We start from the raw sequence: 15,843 nt of genomic DNA on the forward strand, positions 1-15,843 counted from the left end.
AAAAAAAAAAAAAAAAAAAAATCCATCCTCGAACTTATAGTTGCTCAGACACTCGTTGAAGAACTGCTTGATAAGATTTTATAAGCTACACTTTCAGGTGTGTAGTTATGATACTCGATTTACATGTAAATGATGTTTGAGGTCTCACGTCTGCATTTATCCCTGCATTCAAGCAAACTTTCAGCACTTTTGATCCTTGTCAATAAGGAAGTAACATTTAACATAACAGAACAAGATTTTCTCTTGTTATGTAATATGTAATATGTGTAGCTCATACAATAAACTTGTTTCTTGTACCTGTCTTTCTTATCAGTCCTGAAGCCTGTGCTGCAATATTGTGGAAATCCTCCCAAGCAGCCCCCAAGGTATTTGATTAATTTGGTGATTGGACGCATTTGAAAACAAGACTAGCCAGCTTGTCTCACTCACGAAGTTTCTTACTCCCGTAGGCTACAGAGAAATTGAGAATCACAGCTCAAGAACATTATAGGCTCAAAATTGCTGATGGCGTCATCCCTGTACGTATTTTTCTTTGTAAACCGTGTACTCTGAGCGCTTAAAGCATTGTTAAAGCCGCACCATTTTCTTGCCTGGCATCATTTCTTTTCTGGTTTATGACTGAACAAGAAGAAAGGAAAAGAAAAAAAAAATAAAAAAGCTTCATTGCCCAATTGGAACTTACTCTTTGGTTTGACCCCACGAGGTTTCTTGTCTGCTATTGCTTATTGCTCTGTTCCTTTTCTCTTGTCCTCCTTATGAAACGAGTAAAACAAGGGTTGTGCTGTGATTCCAATTAGACAATTGATAACTGTCATAAAGTAGGAAAGCGGCACATTCCAGCCTGTCAGCCTAAGAATTCCTCATCTCATATCTGACGTGCTCGCCATCTTATACTTCTTCCAAATCTATCTTATTTATTGATGTGTTTCATTCAACGGCTTATCTTGGCTTGACCAATTGTTTCAACTCACGTTTGTGCCTGTGAGAGGGATGAAGTTTTAAGAAGAAATAGCACATACTATATTATTGATACACTAATTAATAAAACTATTAATTTACCCTACATTTTTATAATAAGTTCAGCTGATGCTACTACTGGACTTTGCTTATGTTATGTTAATAATTACTCTCACAGGAGCCTCTAGGTGGTGCACATGCTGATCCTGTATGGGCCTCCCAACAAATTAAGTCTGCAATAATCCAGGCAATGAAGGCAGGTATCCTTCTCATCTTCACATTTAGAATTGCAGAAATTGTAAACTTCATCCTGGATCTTTCCTAATCTTATGCCCCCATTGTTTTGAACAATGCTCTTATTCTCTAATACCCACCACGATCAATTATTTTGGACCCATTAATAACAATTATCATGTCCCTGAGTATTTGCTATCTAATGGACTCCTGGACTAGTATCTTGGGACAATCTATGTTCCCCTTGCCTTTCTTGACATTTAATGGAAGGAAAACTGTTGTAAATATTAGCAATAGTTGGAAAACATGAAGTTCGAACCCATAACCCCAAAGTCCCTTTCTGTTTTATCAACCTACCCTTTAACCTCTAAGCTGGTTCATGATGGTTTTGAGTTATTCCTTGCAAAGGTTCAAAGTTCTTGGATCAAGTGATCGTCCTGTGTGTCATCTTATTCCATTTTTGTTAATCAGAAGTTTTCTTCCCATTCTTTTAGAAATGGAATCACATGAGATTATAGGAGATGTGCTAGCTATCCGAGTTTATACTCAAAGTAAACAATATCATACCAGAGAGTCGACGTTCCTAACCTCTGCAAGTGATTTTCTTTTGTTTCATCTAATAAAAGCTAAAATTGACTTTGTTCAGGAGTTGTCAAGCATGAGTACAGAAGAGCTGCTTCACCACAGAATGCTCAAATACCGACATATTGGCTGTTTCCAAGAAGGTGTTCCCATTGATCCAAAGAGAAAACACAAAATGAAGCCATCTCAAACCAGCCTGCCAAAGGCTGTTGACATAAATTTAGAAATCGAGAAACTCAAGCAAGATGCTGACAAAGAGATAGCCAATGCATTCACCTCCATGGGCCTGCAAGAGAAGCTTGAATCACTCAAGCTAGAACTCTCTAAAGCGCCAAAAGGGTCGCCTAATCAACCACTCGGCGGAAACCTGAAGGAAAAAGCAGACAAAATCATGCAAGAATTCAAGCAGAACCTATCAAAGCCTGGTTCCTACATGGGTTTGAAACAGAAGCTTGAAAAGCTAGACATGGTAAACAAACTCATTGATCAAAAGAAGAAAAGCGAGGAACTTAAATCAGAGATCAACAGCAAAATCCCATCTGAGACAAAAGCAAAACTGAAGCAATTAAAGGATTCTTGGGACAATGCCATCTCTAATGGGGCCCCAATGGACAGAGACCTGACAGAGAAGCTCGAAAGAATCAAGGCAGAGCTTTACCATATCTTAAAGTCAGCAAATTTAGAAGTCATTGGAATGGCGAAAGGGACTGCCGCCGCCCCACAGGCGGAGGCGAGAGAGAAGGTGCAGCGTTTGAAAGAGGAGATCAATGGAGAGATTGAGAGGGCCATAGAAATGGAGGGGCTTCAGGGGAAGATTGAGGAACTGAAAGCGAAAATGGCGGATGGGTTGAATCTGGAAGAGGTTGAGAAGGTGGAGGATGAGATAAAGGATAAGATTGTGGAAGCTTTGGAGGCATCTGGGTTGAAAGAGAAAGTGAAGAGCCTGAGAATGGAGGTGGCTTCATCCATGGCGGCCGGTGCAGAAAGTAATGGCTGCCGCTGATAATGGCAGGTATTAGATAAATGCATAATATAATGGTCCCATCTCTCGAGGTCGAGGGCAATTATGTAAATTAACGAGACTTTGCTTTCCCTGATATAAACTACATAGAAGTTATTATGTAGTTATTATGAAAGAGGAATGGAACAGGTCCCCAAAGAATTGGAATAAAAATAAAATAAAATAAATAAATCTTTCAAAATTTTCATTTTAATAGTTAAAGTTTATTAAAAAAATACATGAATATTTTATTAGAACCTTTTGGGGTGATCTCTTAGTTCCTACAGGGTAGAGACGAGCTTGGATTACGAGTGACTTTCTTCATGGCCCACTTTGATTTTTGCCCGGTTAACATCTCCAGTCCGAGATAGGAGATTATTTGGTTAGGTCTTTTTGTTCCAGAGTTGGTCAATAATGAACGTACTTACTTTATTTGTGGACCATCAATTAAGCTAACCCTGATTCTATCAACGAGATAATCCTCGTTCTTTATGTCTATCCAAGAACTTCAGGATTAAAAAAGTTTATATCCGAGCTAATTTAAATATAGAGTTTGAAAATAAATGAGACAGATAATAAGGGTCGAAAAAAATAGAAAATAGAAAAATGTAAGATTTTTTATAATTTAAGAAAAAAAAATTTACATTTGCGACACCTTCGAATGCCCCCTGAAAAGAGGAGAGAGGAGAAATGAATAAAAAAAATGACAGAAAACGGGAAAGAAATGAAAATAAAGGAAGAATTTTGTCCTTACATATAAAGAAAAAGTATAGCAGGGACTATTCTGCAAATTGTTAGACCCACTTCCTTGGTTGCCCTAGGAGCTCTCCAATAGTAACTCCCCGCTTCATCGTCTCTCTCTGCGAAACGACCGAAAACAACATTGACGAAAGAAACTCCGGCCGCTCTCATCTACGTTGAAACTGCCGCAGCTTCTAATATCAAAATCTTCACCTCATTGCTCTGTAAAATTTTCTATTGCTGCAATTTCTGCCATTTCTTGACCTAGATCTGTACAAATTTCTTGCATTCCCCCCCTTCTTTTGTGTCAATTTCGGGTTCAGATTTGCCCTTTATCCTCCATGGGATTACGATAATTGGTGGATTTTTGGTCATGTATAAATTGTAGGCTTCGTTAGTGAACTTGAGCGAAACCCTTTTGTAGCCGATTATTATCCTTTCTATCTTCTTGGTAGTTTTCGTTAGATTTCTTATTTGTTTTTGTCGTCATTCAATCAATCGATCGGAAACCCTAGCTCCCGTTTTTTTTATAACGTCGTTAGGGTCTCGAGTCTTGATCATTGTGTCTAGTGATGAACAATAGGGGAAGGTATCCACCTGGGATCGGCGCTGGGCGGGGCGGAGGCGTGAATGCGAACCCTTCGTTTCAGTCAAGACCACACCAGCAGCAATACGTACAAAGAAATTTGGTGCCGAATCAGCAGTATCAACAACAGCACCATCAGAACCAGCACCAACACCAGCAGCTTCAACAACACCAACAATGGCTGAAAAGGAACCAGTTAGGTGGCGGTCCTGCCGATTCCAACGTTGACGAGGTTGAGAAGACCGTGCAGTCTGAGGCTGTTGATTCGAGGTTTGTGTTAAATACGCGAAGGAGTTTGTGTTTCGTTTTATGCATTATTTTGTATGGGCATTTACATAAAATGATTGGATTAATTTCTCTGTATGCTCATACCGGAGGTTGATTTATGATTTTGTAATGGGGTTGCAATTGGATGCTTGGTTTTCTGTCGAAGGGGGCTCACGGTTAACTTATTAATTATGGTTGATCCCATTCGCTAAAGCATCATGTATGGTAAAAAAAATTGGGTCTCTGCTCCTTGTTTATCTTTCTTTCTGACCCGCCACTTGTGTTGTTTAGCGCATATTTCATGTGACTGAGGATGTTGAGCATACAGATGTTCTTATGTTGAGAAACTTTTGTATCTCATCAAAATTCTATTGGGATAGGTTTTGAATTTTGATAAGTTGTATTGCCTGCCATGTGTAGAAACTGATTATTATCATTCATGCCTTTTCTCTTCCGTGCAGTTCACAAGATTGGAAGGCAAGGCTAAAGATTCCACCACCCGATACACGCTATAGAACAGAGGTATCGTTTTAGTGATCTTCTTAAGGGTTTACATCCAGTTTATAAAATATTAATCGCTGCATGCTGATTTATCCCTATGCAAAGGCTTGGCAGATAAGTGCTATTATAATATTCTCATTCTTTAGTCTGTTTTGTGTGAATCTCATTCAAATTTGAAATACTCACGGTCTCTGTATAAGACATGCCTAACTTTGTTAGCATCTGCTCGTTTCATTTCAGGATGTGACAGCTACGAAAGGAAATGAGTTCGAGGACTATTTTTTAAAACGTGAATTACTCATGGGAATCTATGAGAAAGGCTTTGAAAGACCATCTCCTATTCAAGAAGAAAGTATTCCAATTGCTTTAACCGGTAGTGATATTCTTGCTAGAGCAAAAAACGGAACTGGAAAGACAGCCGCATTTTGCATTCCCGCCTTAGAAAAGATTGATCAGGATAACAATGTAATCCAAGGTTTGTTTTTTTACCAGTCATTATCAATCTTATATTATTTTTATGAGCAGGTCGATTCTCTAAACTCCAAATCGATGAGATTCCTTCATATACAAATTCTAATTAGCTCCATTGCCATCCCAAACATTCTCACTGTGCTGTAGTTTAATCCAAGTTTTTTCAACAGGCTAGAAATTATACACAACAAAACTCTTGCTGTGTTATTTCCTTTGCTCATGTTGAATATCATACTTGAGGTCTTCTGGTGAAAACAATATCTTGTTAATGTGTAAAAAGAAAAAAATGTCACTTTCAAGTTGTAAATTCATCAGATAGATTCTATTCTTTCCCAGAATAATAATACCCTTCCACAAGACAAGACTAGCCTCTTGAGTTCTATGCATCAACCTACTTCGTATTTCCACCCTCACGGTGAGAAGATGTAGTGAAGGCATCTTTGCCTATGGCTTGCCCCACTTTCCTACTATTATTTTTTCTGACCCAATAATTTATTCCACGACCTTAATTTTAACATGTGTCATATCATTCTTCTACTAAGGTGCTGGGAATGTGTGGTCTTCTTTTTATTCATGTTCTCTAAATGCTGCTATGCTACATTTCTATGACAATATTGATTCCTGTATCATTTTGTTTGGTTCACTCATTTGACATTTGTTTTTCCTTTTTATATGAACAGTTGTTATCCTTGTTCCGACTCGAGAGTTGGCTCTTCAAACTTCACAAGTTTGTAAGGAACTCGGGAAGAATTTGAATATTCAAGTTATGGTTACGACAGGTGGAACCAGCTTAAAGGATGATATCATGCGATTATATCAACCTGTTCATTTATTAGTTGGAACTCCTGGAAGAATATTAGATCTTGCAAAAAAGGGTGTGTGTGTACTGAAAGACTGTTCTATGCTTATTATGGATGAGGTAATCACCTGAGATATGAACGAAATTATATTCAGTTTCTGGATATCATAAATTAGTTGCGTTATTGTCAATATCATTTTTGTTTCCGTAGGAATTTGTCCTACAATATTACAGTAGTGGGGTCATGTAATCTAAATGATTTTATGACTATAGATTGATAAGTGAACAATGATATTTACGGCAGATATCAATTGCTTTTCCATCCTTATGCACTTGAGAATGATATTGAAAAGGAAGTCATACAACTTAGCAGGATATGTAAACACATTTTATATTTTCAATTGTGAGTTATTACTTGTAGTACTGATATACCTGGACGACTTTCACTTTTGTTTGTGATTATTCTCTCCCTGCCTTTGTCACCCTCCCATCCGTATGCTTAAGCATTATCCTGTATGTTATACGTGTTGCATAGTAGTGTGAACTGTCTAATTTTATGTTCTTATTTCCTTACCAAGTTCCCATTTTTCCCAAAGTGGTAGTGCATGGGTTACTATTACTGAAAGAAAGACTTCAAATTCTGGGGTACATTTAAATCTTTGGGTTAGTTCTAGCAGTTATGGATACCACATTCAGAAAAGTATACCGATTGCTTTAATTTATCTTAACTCATTAATTTAGGTTTTTAGTTTGAGGAGTAAGTTAACATGATAAAAAATAATGAAAACCATTTCAAACTTCTATGATTGTACGTATCCTATTTTATATTTAACCATTTTCTTGGGTCATATGCTCTTGGGTTTAGTATCGATTAATAATATAGTATTGGGAGGTACTGTGTTGTTAACTCATTGGGAAAAGCTAACCTTTTGTTGTTCTGTTTCTCAGGCTGACAAGCTCTTGTCTCCAGAGTTCCAACCTTCAATAGAGCATTTGATTCGCTTTTTGCCTTCAAATCGGCAGATTCTTATGTATTCCGCTACCTTTCCTGTTACTGTGAAGGACTTCAAAGATAGATATCTTCACAAGCCCTATATTATAAACTTAATGGATGAGCTCACTTTGAAGGGTATCACCCAATTCTATGCATTTGTTGAAGAAAGACAAAAAGTTCACTGCCTTAATACTCTTTTCTCTAAGGTTTGATTCCGAGGAAGCTAATTCTTTTTCTTGGTTTTCTTCCCTAGATTCTCTTTTCCTTAGTAAATCACAAAGTTAATGTTTCTATCTGCAGCTGCAAATTAACCAGTCGATTATCTTCTGCAATTCCGTAAATCGAGTCGAGTTGTTAGCCAAGAAAATAACGGAACTTGGTTATTCTTGTTTCTATATTCATGCAAAGATGCTGCAAGATCATCGTAATAGAGTATTTCATGACTTCCGAAATGGTGCATGTAGAAATCTTGTTTGTACTGGTATGTTATTTCTAAGTGCATAATGATTCATGCGTACATAAGCTTGATAAGGATGCCTCTATCTATCTATTTATTTATTTTTTAAAAGTTAAAACATCCTTTCTTTACTGCATCTTGTTTAACTCTGCATATTTCTTCTCCCTTCTTGAATATGCATGTCTTTTACCCAGTATGTCAAAAGAAAATCCGTCAAACTATCCCTCTTTTCCTGAACTAATTTCTTGTAATGTGGGATGCAATTGCAGATTTATTTACAAGAGGAATTGACATTCAAGCAGTAAATGTTGTTATTAACTTTGATTTTCCCAAGAATTCAGAGACATATCTGCACAGGGTATGTGTCACATTCAGTTCCTGTCGAATCTTTCGATTTACCTCTCCTTAAATATTTTAAAATGTTTTCATTTGCAGGTTGGAAGATCTGGAAGGTTTGGACATCTTGGATTAGCTGTGAATTTAATCACTTATGAGGATCGTTTCAATTTGTATGTATTCTAAAAGATGTTTTATTTTGATGACTGCCATCGTCATATATTCAAATGCACTGAAATGTGATTTTCTGTATAACAGGTACAGGATTGAGCAAGAACTTGGAACTGAAATAAAACAAATACCACCCCATATTGACCAGGCAATCTACTGCCAGTAATTTGTGGTGGGCACTGGATCCTAGGTAAACAATTGGCAGGTAAGAACCGTTCCGTGCTACCGAATTCCCCTTCATTATATGTATACACAGACACATAGGCATGTACATATATATTGAACAAATGGTAGGAGTACCCCTAAGGTATGGATGTTAGAAAAACTAAGGAGATTTTTCATTATACAAGAATCCAAAAAGGAATTCCTACATCTGGGGATGGCAGGCATTGAAAGGTTTGAAACATAATTAGATTGTACCGATCTAATTAAGCACCTTTAGTTAGTTAACTCCTAAATGTAGTTTTATGGTATATCTGCATTGCTACAATTGTACGTAAATCATTTTGCATCGACAAATATTGATGGATTTTTCATTTTTGTTTCCTCAAGGTGAATGAAGCTCCTTGAAAGAGCGGTATCGATGGAGCCGTGTTTTCTGAGTCAATATGAGAGAAGACTCAGCTTGTGCAGAGTGTTGGGTTGGAATTTTCTATTAGTTAGAAAGCTATAGGCGTGAAGACATTTAACAGGAGATTAGGATAGAATGTAGACTGGTGGGTGATCTATAAAAATCCCAGAGGCGGTTGAATTCTGGGTCCCCAGTTATTTGGCTTATCTTTATCAGCTGACCTGTTTGTTTCTGCTCTCTCTGTGTTTGTTTTCTCCTCGTTTGCTCTCAACATCTCATCTCTTCCTTCCAACTTTCTGCGATGTATTGTAATCTCTCCGTTTTTTCTCCCTTGAAAAAACTCTCATCCTCCCCTGCCCTTCCTCTTTTTATGCACTTTATAGACTCCTAAATTTAGAACTTTTGCTTTCTCCCCGACCCCTCGGTTGTTTCGAATACTTAAAAGTTCAATGGACAGTTGCTTTTGTACCCTTCCTTGCCCACGCTTTTGTACTTGGCAATTGTTCTTTTTTCTTGTTCGTTGGTGTTATTTAGCTTTAGTTCGATTGCGTTTAAATTAGGGTATGTTTGGAATGACTTCTCGAGTGTTTACATCTGAAAAATAGGACCTCACAGAAAGGTTGGTTTTGCTTGCAATTTGTAGCATAATTTCTATGTGAAAGGGCTTTGTGCATTTTTATTAAATGCGTTGTTGGAGCATTGCTTTTGCTTTAGAGTCGCCGCCAACAGATATGCGAGGAGAAAGCTGGAGGTTTTCTTTCACGCAACCTTGCTATTAGACACAGCATTCTGTGTGCCTAATTTATTGCTGAGGCCATCCGCTGTCTATGCTTTTTTTGGGTATCAGACGTATTTATGTCTTTCCCTTTTTTTATTTCTGAATTTTATAATGCTTTTAATCACTCTTTTTTTCTTGGTATAATAAAATCAAAAGCTTCTCAACTAGTAAACTTCTTTTAAAAATATGAAAATCACGTTTTTGATGGAACTTAGATATATATACAAGCCGATAAATGAAAATAAAGTAGGTTAAAATGGCTCGTATTCGTCTATGAAGCAAGACTACATTCTTATAGCCGTTCAAAATTTAAAATAAGTAGGTAATGTAACAATGTCGGAGATGAATTTGTGTCATTTAACATGCTTTATCGTCCGGAGTTATAATTGCATCAAATAAAAATTTGAAATATTTTAAGTTTGATATTAAATAAATATTGTAATGTGAATTCAAAGTTTAATATATAAATTAGATATGGATGAGGTAACAATAACTTTTGTTGGGCTATTTTAAAAATAAAATTCATAGTGAATGTGATTTTGGTAATAATTATTTGCAATTTTTGACAAAATAAGATCTCAATAATTACAAACCTTATTGAATAGGAATGCAGGCCTTTTAGTTGAACTACAAACACATAGGTCAAGCTCATAATATTGACTACTACTTATTTATTTATTTATTTATTAAAAGTATTTTTTTTTTAAATGTCATTTAAGTGCTTTTAGTATTATTATTATTTTAACTCAATTTATTTCTAGAATGTTTGTATAATAAATGATTTGCTTGAAATCATTTTTTTAAAAACCTTCTCACATAATTAAAAGTTGTTTAAATTCTTTATAAAAAAATTATATATTTTTAGAAATTGTATCCTTTATTTATATATATATACACGAAATTTAATTGAAAAAATATTTTTATCATTTTAGAAGTTATATTATTGTTTTTAATTTTTTTTTGTTCGTAAATGTTTCAAAATTATACTTAGAAGAAAGGGTGTGACTTAACACCATAACGATCGACCCTCGCTACAGAATTTCAACAACCGTTCAAAATTTTTTATTTTTTACTCAAATATAATTTAAAAATATTTATGAACGGTCAATAATGATATTTTAAATTTGAAATAAGGTTAAATAAGGTGAAATCCCCATTTTGCCCCTGCCTTAAATAATGGATGGAAAATAATGCTTATGCTTATATTATTGCAAAATTCTTTTATTATTGGTCAAATAAATTAAAATAAATTAAAAAAAATAAAAAAGAAATGGATAGCGTTGGCATTTTGTAGTAAATGCGAAGCGACAGCATTGACTTAGCATTGACTGTCTTTATTTTGAGACTTTTTTTTCTCTTCTTTAATCTTTTTGACTGTCTTGTCCCTTTGCAATTCTTAGCAATAAAGGGCCTTCGATCTTCTTCGGATTTTGCTATTTAATTTTATTTCTTTTTTATTTTTATTTATAAGCTTAAAACGCTCGAGAAATTTAAGAACCAATACTACTGGTAATGATAGTGACATTCGTTGAACTGATTCCGAGTTTTAAGTAAAGTAGTCGATATAGTTTTTTATAATTACGTAAATTGTTATCTTTTTGTATGAATATTTTAAGTTGAGCTCTTTACTCGTTGGCGAATTTCTTAGTGAACGGCCATCGTACAAAACATAGAAGAATCACAACGGGCATAAAATCGTAAGAGAATTATGTGATGAACTAGGGTCTGTAAAAATAACACGTGTTAGGTGAGTTCTATTGAATAATACGTGTGGTTAGGTATAACTACTCGAGAGATAATAACGAGGCATGTTTTTCATCGGGTACCATTTGCGGTTTTTAGCTCACAGGCGATTTTCCCCTATTAACATCATAACATTTTCACGAAAAATAGTATTAAGTCATAAATTTCGATGAAAAATAGCATATAGCGTCACATATATGAACCAAAAATCGAGACCTTGATTTGGATATCCTAGTGGGGCCATTTAAAGCACTTAACAAAAAAAATGATAAAAATTGAGATAATTGTCACTAGATAGGCGGCTCCCTCACGTCCTAGCAACGGTCTTTTAAGTGAAGTCATTTCCTGAGCTAAGAAAGACAAATCGTTCTTATTTTATGGTAAGCCGAGCAGCATCTCTATGAGTTCGAATGGAACCAATCAATGCGTAAGCCTTTTCATTCTTTACTCTCGATTGGCGATCCTTCAAAATATCTTAAGCTTAATATGATCCCTTCCTAATTAAAGGTAAATATTAATTATTTTACCCTTAATTTGACTACTCATCAATATTTTTTTTTTTCTGTTAATCTTACTATTACATGAAAGTGTTCCACCTTGGTTAAGTTAGAGAATGGTCATGGGTTTATAATCTAAGAATATACTCTCCATTGGTGTGAGGCCTTTTGGGAAGCCCGAAGCAAAGCCATGAGAGCTTATGCTCAAAGTGGACAATATCATACCATTGTGGAGAGTCGTGTTCGTCTAACACTTACTACTAACATTAATTATTATTAATCAATGCTAATTAGAAAGTTCAATTATTTAAAATGAAATGGGGTTAATAAATAATAAATTTAAAATTAAATTATAGAGAGAGATTTTAATTTTTATTGAATTTTTTTTAAAAAAATAGAGATGGAAATTAAGATTTAATATATTATATTTTGTGTTAATTAATAAAAAGTGTATATTTTGCTTAAGAAATGGAGAAATAATAAATAAAAGAAAAAAAAGAAAGGAGACCAATTTCCGGTTTGGCTTTTATGGCGCCAAATTCGAACCAGCAATTGCAAGAGCGGCTTGCCCTTGAAGCTTTCAATGGCTACATCGTATCGTCTTCTTCCTCATCGTCCTGATTCGTGGTGAGTCAAATTTTTGCATTCTTATTCCGTAAATTCATACAAAAAGGAAAAGATTTCGTTTGTTTTCTCTTTCAGCTTTTGGTTTCTCTTTCAGCTTTTGGTTTCTTGTCGATTCATCAGTGTGATGGTCGCAGAGTTTGAAACTGGTGCCCTCGAATCTCAGCTTTCTCGCTTTATCGTCTCTGGTTTTGTTCAATTTCATTTTCAACTCCTTTACCTAATTTCTAAAAGGAGTAATGGAATTATGACATTTTATTTTGTCTCTCCCTCTCTCTTTCCGAGGCATTTATTATCACAACTTTCGATTGCTCAGTGAGATGAAGGTAACTATGCTTTGTTTCAGTATTTATCTATTTTGGTTTAGACTCATTTTGACTCGATTATTGTTGAAATCGTGTGAATTATTGTCTTCTGTTTATAGTGGCGATTACTATCAGTGAACAATTCCTATTATTAATATTTAATCTGATCCTAAATAGAATATGCACAAACGAAGTCTGTTCAATTTTTAGATAGGAAAAAAGTATGGTCGATGAATTTGTGTACAAAAGTATGATCAATGAATTTGTGTATTTTAGGCACAGGCGCATGTTTTGTAATCTAACATAATCTTAATCAGGGGGAGTTTTCTCACAATTTAGAGCTTCCTACAAAAATTAGGCAGGGAAGTTCACTGATCATGAAGTTCCAGCTAAAAATCAGGTTTGTTTTGTTTTCTTGTTTAGCAATCAGATTGGAAGAGGGAAGAGGGAAGAGGAAATTTTGAAAGACCCACAAGGAAACAATGGTGAAGGCCTGGTCTTGTCATGGTATGTCCCGTACCCTGTATGTCATTTTCATCATAGTAAATGCGTCTCAAAATCTCTCTCTGTTCAATAAATGCTAGTCTGCATTGTGAGAATCCGCAATAAATTCTTCTCCTTATTCGCTTATTTCTTATATCAGTTGTGCGCAATTGTAAAACCTCAGAATAAGAAACCTCTGTATTAAATCCCTCAATTTTTTTGGACAAATTTTACTTTCAATGATGATTCAATTCTTACTACGCTCAACCATGTCAGTATTTATTGCAAGAACCAGCTTGAAACTAGCTGATTCTTGTCCTTCCCCTTCAGACTCACATAGCCATTAACTTCCCTCTTTTAATTTCAGTTCATTGATATAAACCATTTCACATGGCTTACCCTCCCCTCCTCCCTCTGTATTCGCTCTGAAAAATTGATGCTCTAAGGGAAGGCTCTGAACTTTTTCTTTCGCTCTTGGTCACTAGAGGGGGTGTCTCTGCCTCTGGTAGTGAAAATTGTGAGATGGGAAGGACGCCTTGTTGTGATAAGAAGGGGCTAAAGAAAGGGCCGTGGACATCAGAAGAAGATGAGCTCCTTATTAATTATATTAAGAAAAACAATGGCCATGGTAGCTGGAGATCTCTCCCCAAGCTTGCAGGTTTAGTGATCCAAATTTTTCCCTAGTTCCCACTTGTCATCTTTCATTCTGAAGTCTCTTTTTATTGTTGTAACTTCTGGAACATATTCCTTTCTTCTTAACTTCGAAATTTATTGTAACTGGACTGATTAAAGAAAAGGAAAAAGAAGGAAGAAGAAGAACCTTGAGTAGTAAGTCCTTTACCCTGACCTTTTCCCTTTCACTCTCCTAATATCCCTCCCGTTCTCATTTTCTCCGATCTCATAGATTTAACAACAGCTAAGTTTCGTGCTTTGTTACCAAACAGTGTGCAGAAAAAGGTTTTAGCATCATTTTGAATCTTTTGTTCTGGTAATTTTTAGTCTGCATAAACCGTTTTGTATTGCCCTGCAAATGGTGCCTAAGTCCATACTTTTTTCTGCAAACTCTCTTCTTGTCATGGAATGCCTGCTTGCCTCGACCATCCTTTAAAATAAGTAATAGTTGGTCTTTTGATTTGTCTCTAGTTTCGGATTTCGCCTCCAGTGTAATCTTGAGATTCCGAGGTTTGTCACCTGTACTGAGCATTTCTTTACTCAAACTTACTCTGTTCAAAATCCTTGTTCTTACACATGGGAAGCACCAAAAATTTTCTTGCACAATTGGGAGGGGACGATTATTGTCTTATGTTCTTCATTATTTAATTTGTCTCTCACATTGGATGGGATGGTCTCAGTACTTGATTTGTTTATAGGCCTTCTACGGTGTGGGAAGAGCTGCCGTTTAAGGTGGACAAACTATCTAAGACCTGACATCAAACGTGGCCCCTTTACCCCTGAGGAAGAGAAGCTTGTTATTCAGCTTCATGGAATTCTTGGAAACAGGTGATGCTTCATTGTTTTCTTCCTGAATGTTATCATAGATAGATATGGCTTCCTAAATTTATAGTATCTTTTGTTTAATCGCCTCTGAACCACTATTTAATTCAAATTATGTCTATGTTACCTTTTGGCTAATCGTTTGATATTTTGCTATATGTTCATGCTGTAATACACAATTAACAGTTAGACGTTTGAATAGAGAAAGATGTTTAGTTCGTGGAACTACTTTCAAGAAAACTCAAGGCTAAGTCTCGACTGTAGATGCTAGTTTGGAGAACATGGAGGCCGATCATATATTAATTGGTTGTTTGCTTTAGTGAGGTTTCGAGACATTTTTTTTTAAGATCAGAAAAAACATCAACAAATATGTTTTATGATGGAATGTGGCGATTGTTTCTCTTCAACTATTTGGTGCATTATGAATGTTGTTTGATGGAGTTTTACTGATCAAGACTCCTTGCAGGTGGGCTGCCATTGCTTCTCAACTGCCAGGAAGGACAGATAATGAAATCAAGAACTTATGGAACACCCACCTGAAGAAACGCCTCCTTTGCATTGGCATTGATCCACAGACACATGAACCCTTCAATTCTCGTTGCTCATCCTCTACAGCACCGGCATCTCCAACCACCCGCCACATGGCACAGTGGGAGAGTGCTCGGCTCGAAGCCGAAGCTCGACTTTCAAGGGAGTCATCACTCTTCACTCCACTTCCCATGGAAACGACGACTGATTCTGACTTTTTTCTTCAAATATGGAACTCTGAAGTTGGCGATTCGTTTCGTAAGTGCAGGGAAGACAAAACCACATGCCATAGCCAGAGTTCCCTGTCCTCATCGATCAAATGTGAGTCGGTTTACATTGTTGCAACCCATAACGGAGTTGATTACACCGGTTCCTCAGCCATGGAAAGCAATGAAAATGAAGAAACAGAATACAAAAACTTCAAATCCATGGCTGACATTGTGATGTCCAAGTCTGATTCTTCAAGTGCAAATGAGTTCGAGGAGTCGTCGGATAGTGCATTAGAACTGCTTCTGGACTTCCCCATTAACAATGACATGAGCTTCTTGGAAGAAAACAACATGAACACTTAGCAGCATCCGCAGTAGATAGTTAGCTTCTTTCGTCACCCCGCCTTGATAGAACTACGATTTAAGTTTCTCTGGTAGGTTAGGTCCCAAGTTTTGTGGTTCATTTTTTTTTTTTTTTTTTTTTTTTTTTTTTTTTTTTTTTTTTTTTTTTTTTT

General features: G+C 36.0%; 3 protein-coding genes and 1 long non-coding RNA gene across 8 annotated transcripts in view; 3 read left to right on the forward strand and 1 right to left on the reverse strand.

Moving 5' to 3' along the window:
- Positions 1-2,932, forward strand: part of LOC111479668 (acetyl-coenzyme A carboxylase carboxyl transferase subunit alpha, chloroplastic-like) — a 6,175-nt gene extending 3,243 nt beyond the window's left edge. Inside the window, 5 exon segments of the mRNA XM_023124473.1 lie at positions 314-365; positions 450-518; positions 1,136-1,213; positions 1,838-2,760; positions 2,762-2,932. Of these exon segments, the coding sequence (XP_022980241.1) occupies positions 314-365; positions 450-518; positions 1,136-1,213; positions 1,838-2,760; positions 2,762-2,792 (1,153 nt within the window). The 3' untranslated portion in view covers positions 2,793-2,932.
- LOC111479834 lies at positions 43-1,867 on the reverse strand. Of its 2 annotated transcripts, none has more exons than XR_002717701.1 (4): positions 1,780-1,867; positions 683-979; positions 298-590; positions 43-162 (listed from the first exon to the last, which is right to left on the reverse strand). It is a non-coding gene; the product is annotated as an uncharacterized LOC111479834 (long non-coding RNA). The 2 variants fall into 2 exon arrangements; XR_002717702.1 differs by having other exon boundaries at positions 1,759-1,842.
- A 639-nt stretch (positions 2,933-3,571) lies between the features above and the next one.
- LOC111479694 (DEAD-box ATP-dependent RNA helicase 8-like) lies at positions 3,572-9,137 on the forward strand. The gene is made up of 10 exons (XM_023124506.1): positions 3,572-4,370; positions 4,829-4,889; positions 5,109-5,343; positions 6,020-6,258; positions 7,087-7,338; positions 7,433-7,613; positions 7,859-7,947; positions 8,025-8,098; positions 8,184-8,301; positions 8,649-9,137. Exons 1-9 carry the CDS (start codon positions 4,087-4,089, stop codon positions 8,260-8,262), a joined length of 1,494 nt encoding a protein of 497 aa, XP_022980274.1. The 5' UTR covers positions 3,572-4,086; the 3' UTR covers positions 8,263-8,301; positions 8,649-9,137.
- A 3,071-nt stretch (positions 9,138-12,208) lies between these two features.
- The window catches only part of LOC111479755 (transcription factor MYB41-like), a 4,255-nt gene continuing 620 nt past the window's right edge, over positions 12,209-15,843 (forward strand). Inside the window, exons 1-4 of one of the 4 annotated variants that reach the window (XM_023124600.1) lie at positions 12,209-12,312; positions 12,407-13,121; positions 14,468-14,597; positions 15,058-15,791. In XM_023124600.1, the coding sequence (XP_022980368.1) occupies positions 13,097-13,121; positions 14,468-14,597; positions 15,058-15,691 (789 nt within the window). In that variant the 5' untranslated portion in view covers positions 12,209-12,312; positions 12,407-13,096 and the 3' untranslated portion in view covers positions 15,692-15,791. Of the gene's footprint in view, positions 13,122-13,400; positions 13,756-14,467; positions 14,598-15,057; positions 15,792-15,843 lie in introns of those variants that run through there. The other 3 variants (XM_023124601.1, XM_023124599.1, XM_023124598.1) reach the window with 3 other exon arrangements.

Source organism: Cucurbita maxima, unplaced genomic scaffold (assembly GCF_002738345.1).
Source record: "Cucurbita maxima cultivar Rimu unplaced genomic scaffold, Cmax_1.0 Cma_Scf00005, whole genome shotgun sequence".
NCBI classification, from domain to species: domain Eukaryota; kingdom Viridiplantae; phylum Streptophyta; class Magnoliopsida; order Cucurbitales; family Cucurbitaceae; genus Cucurbita; species Cucurbita maxima.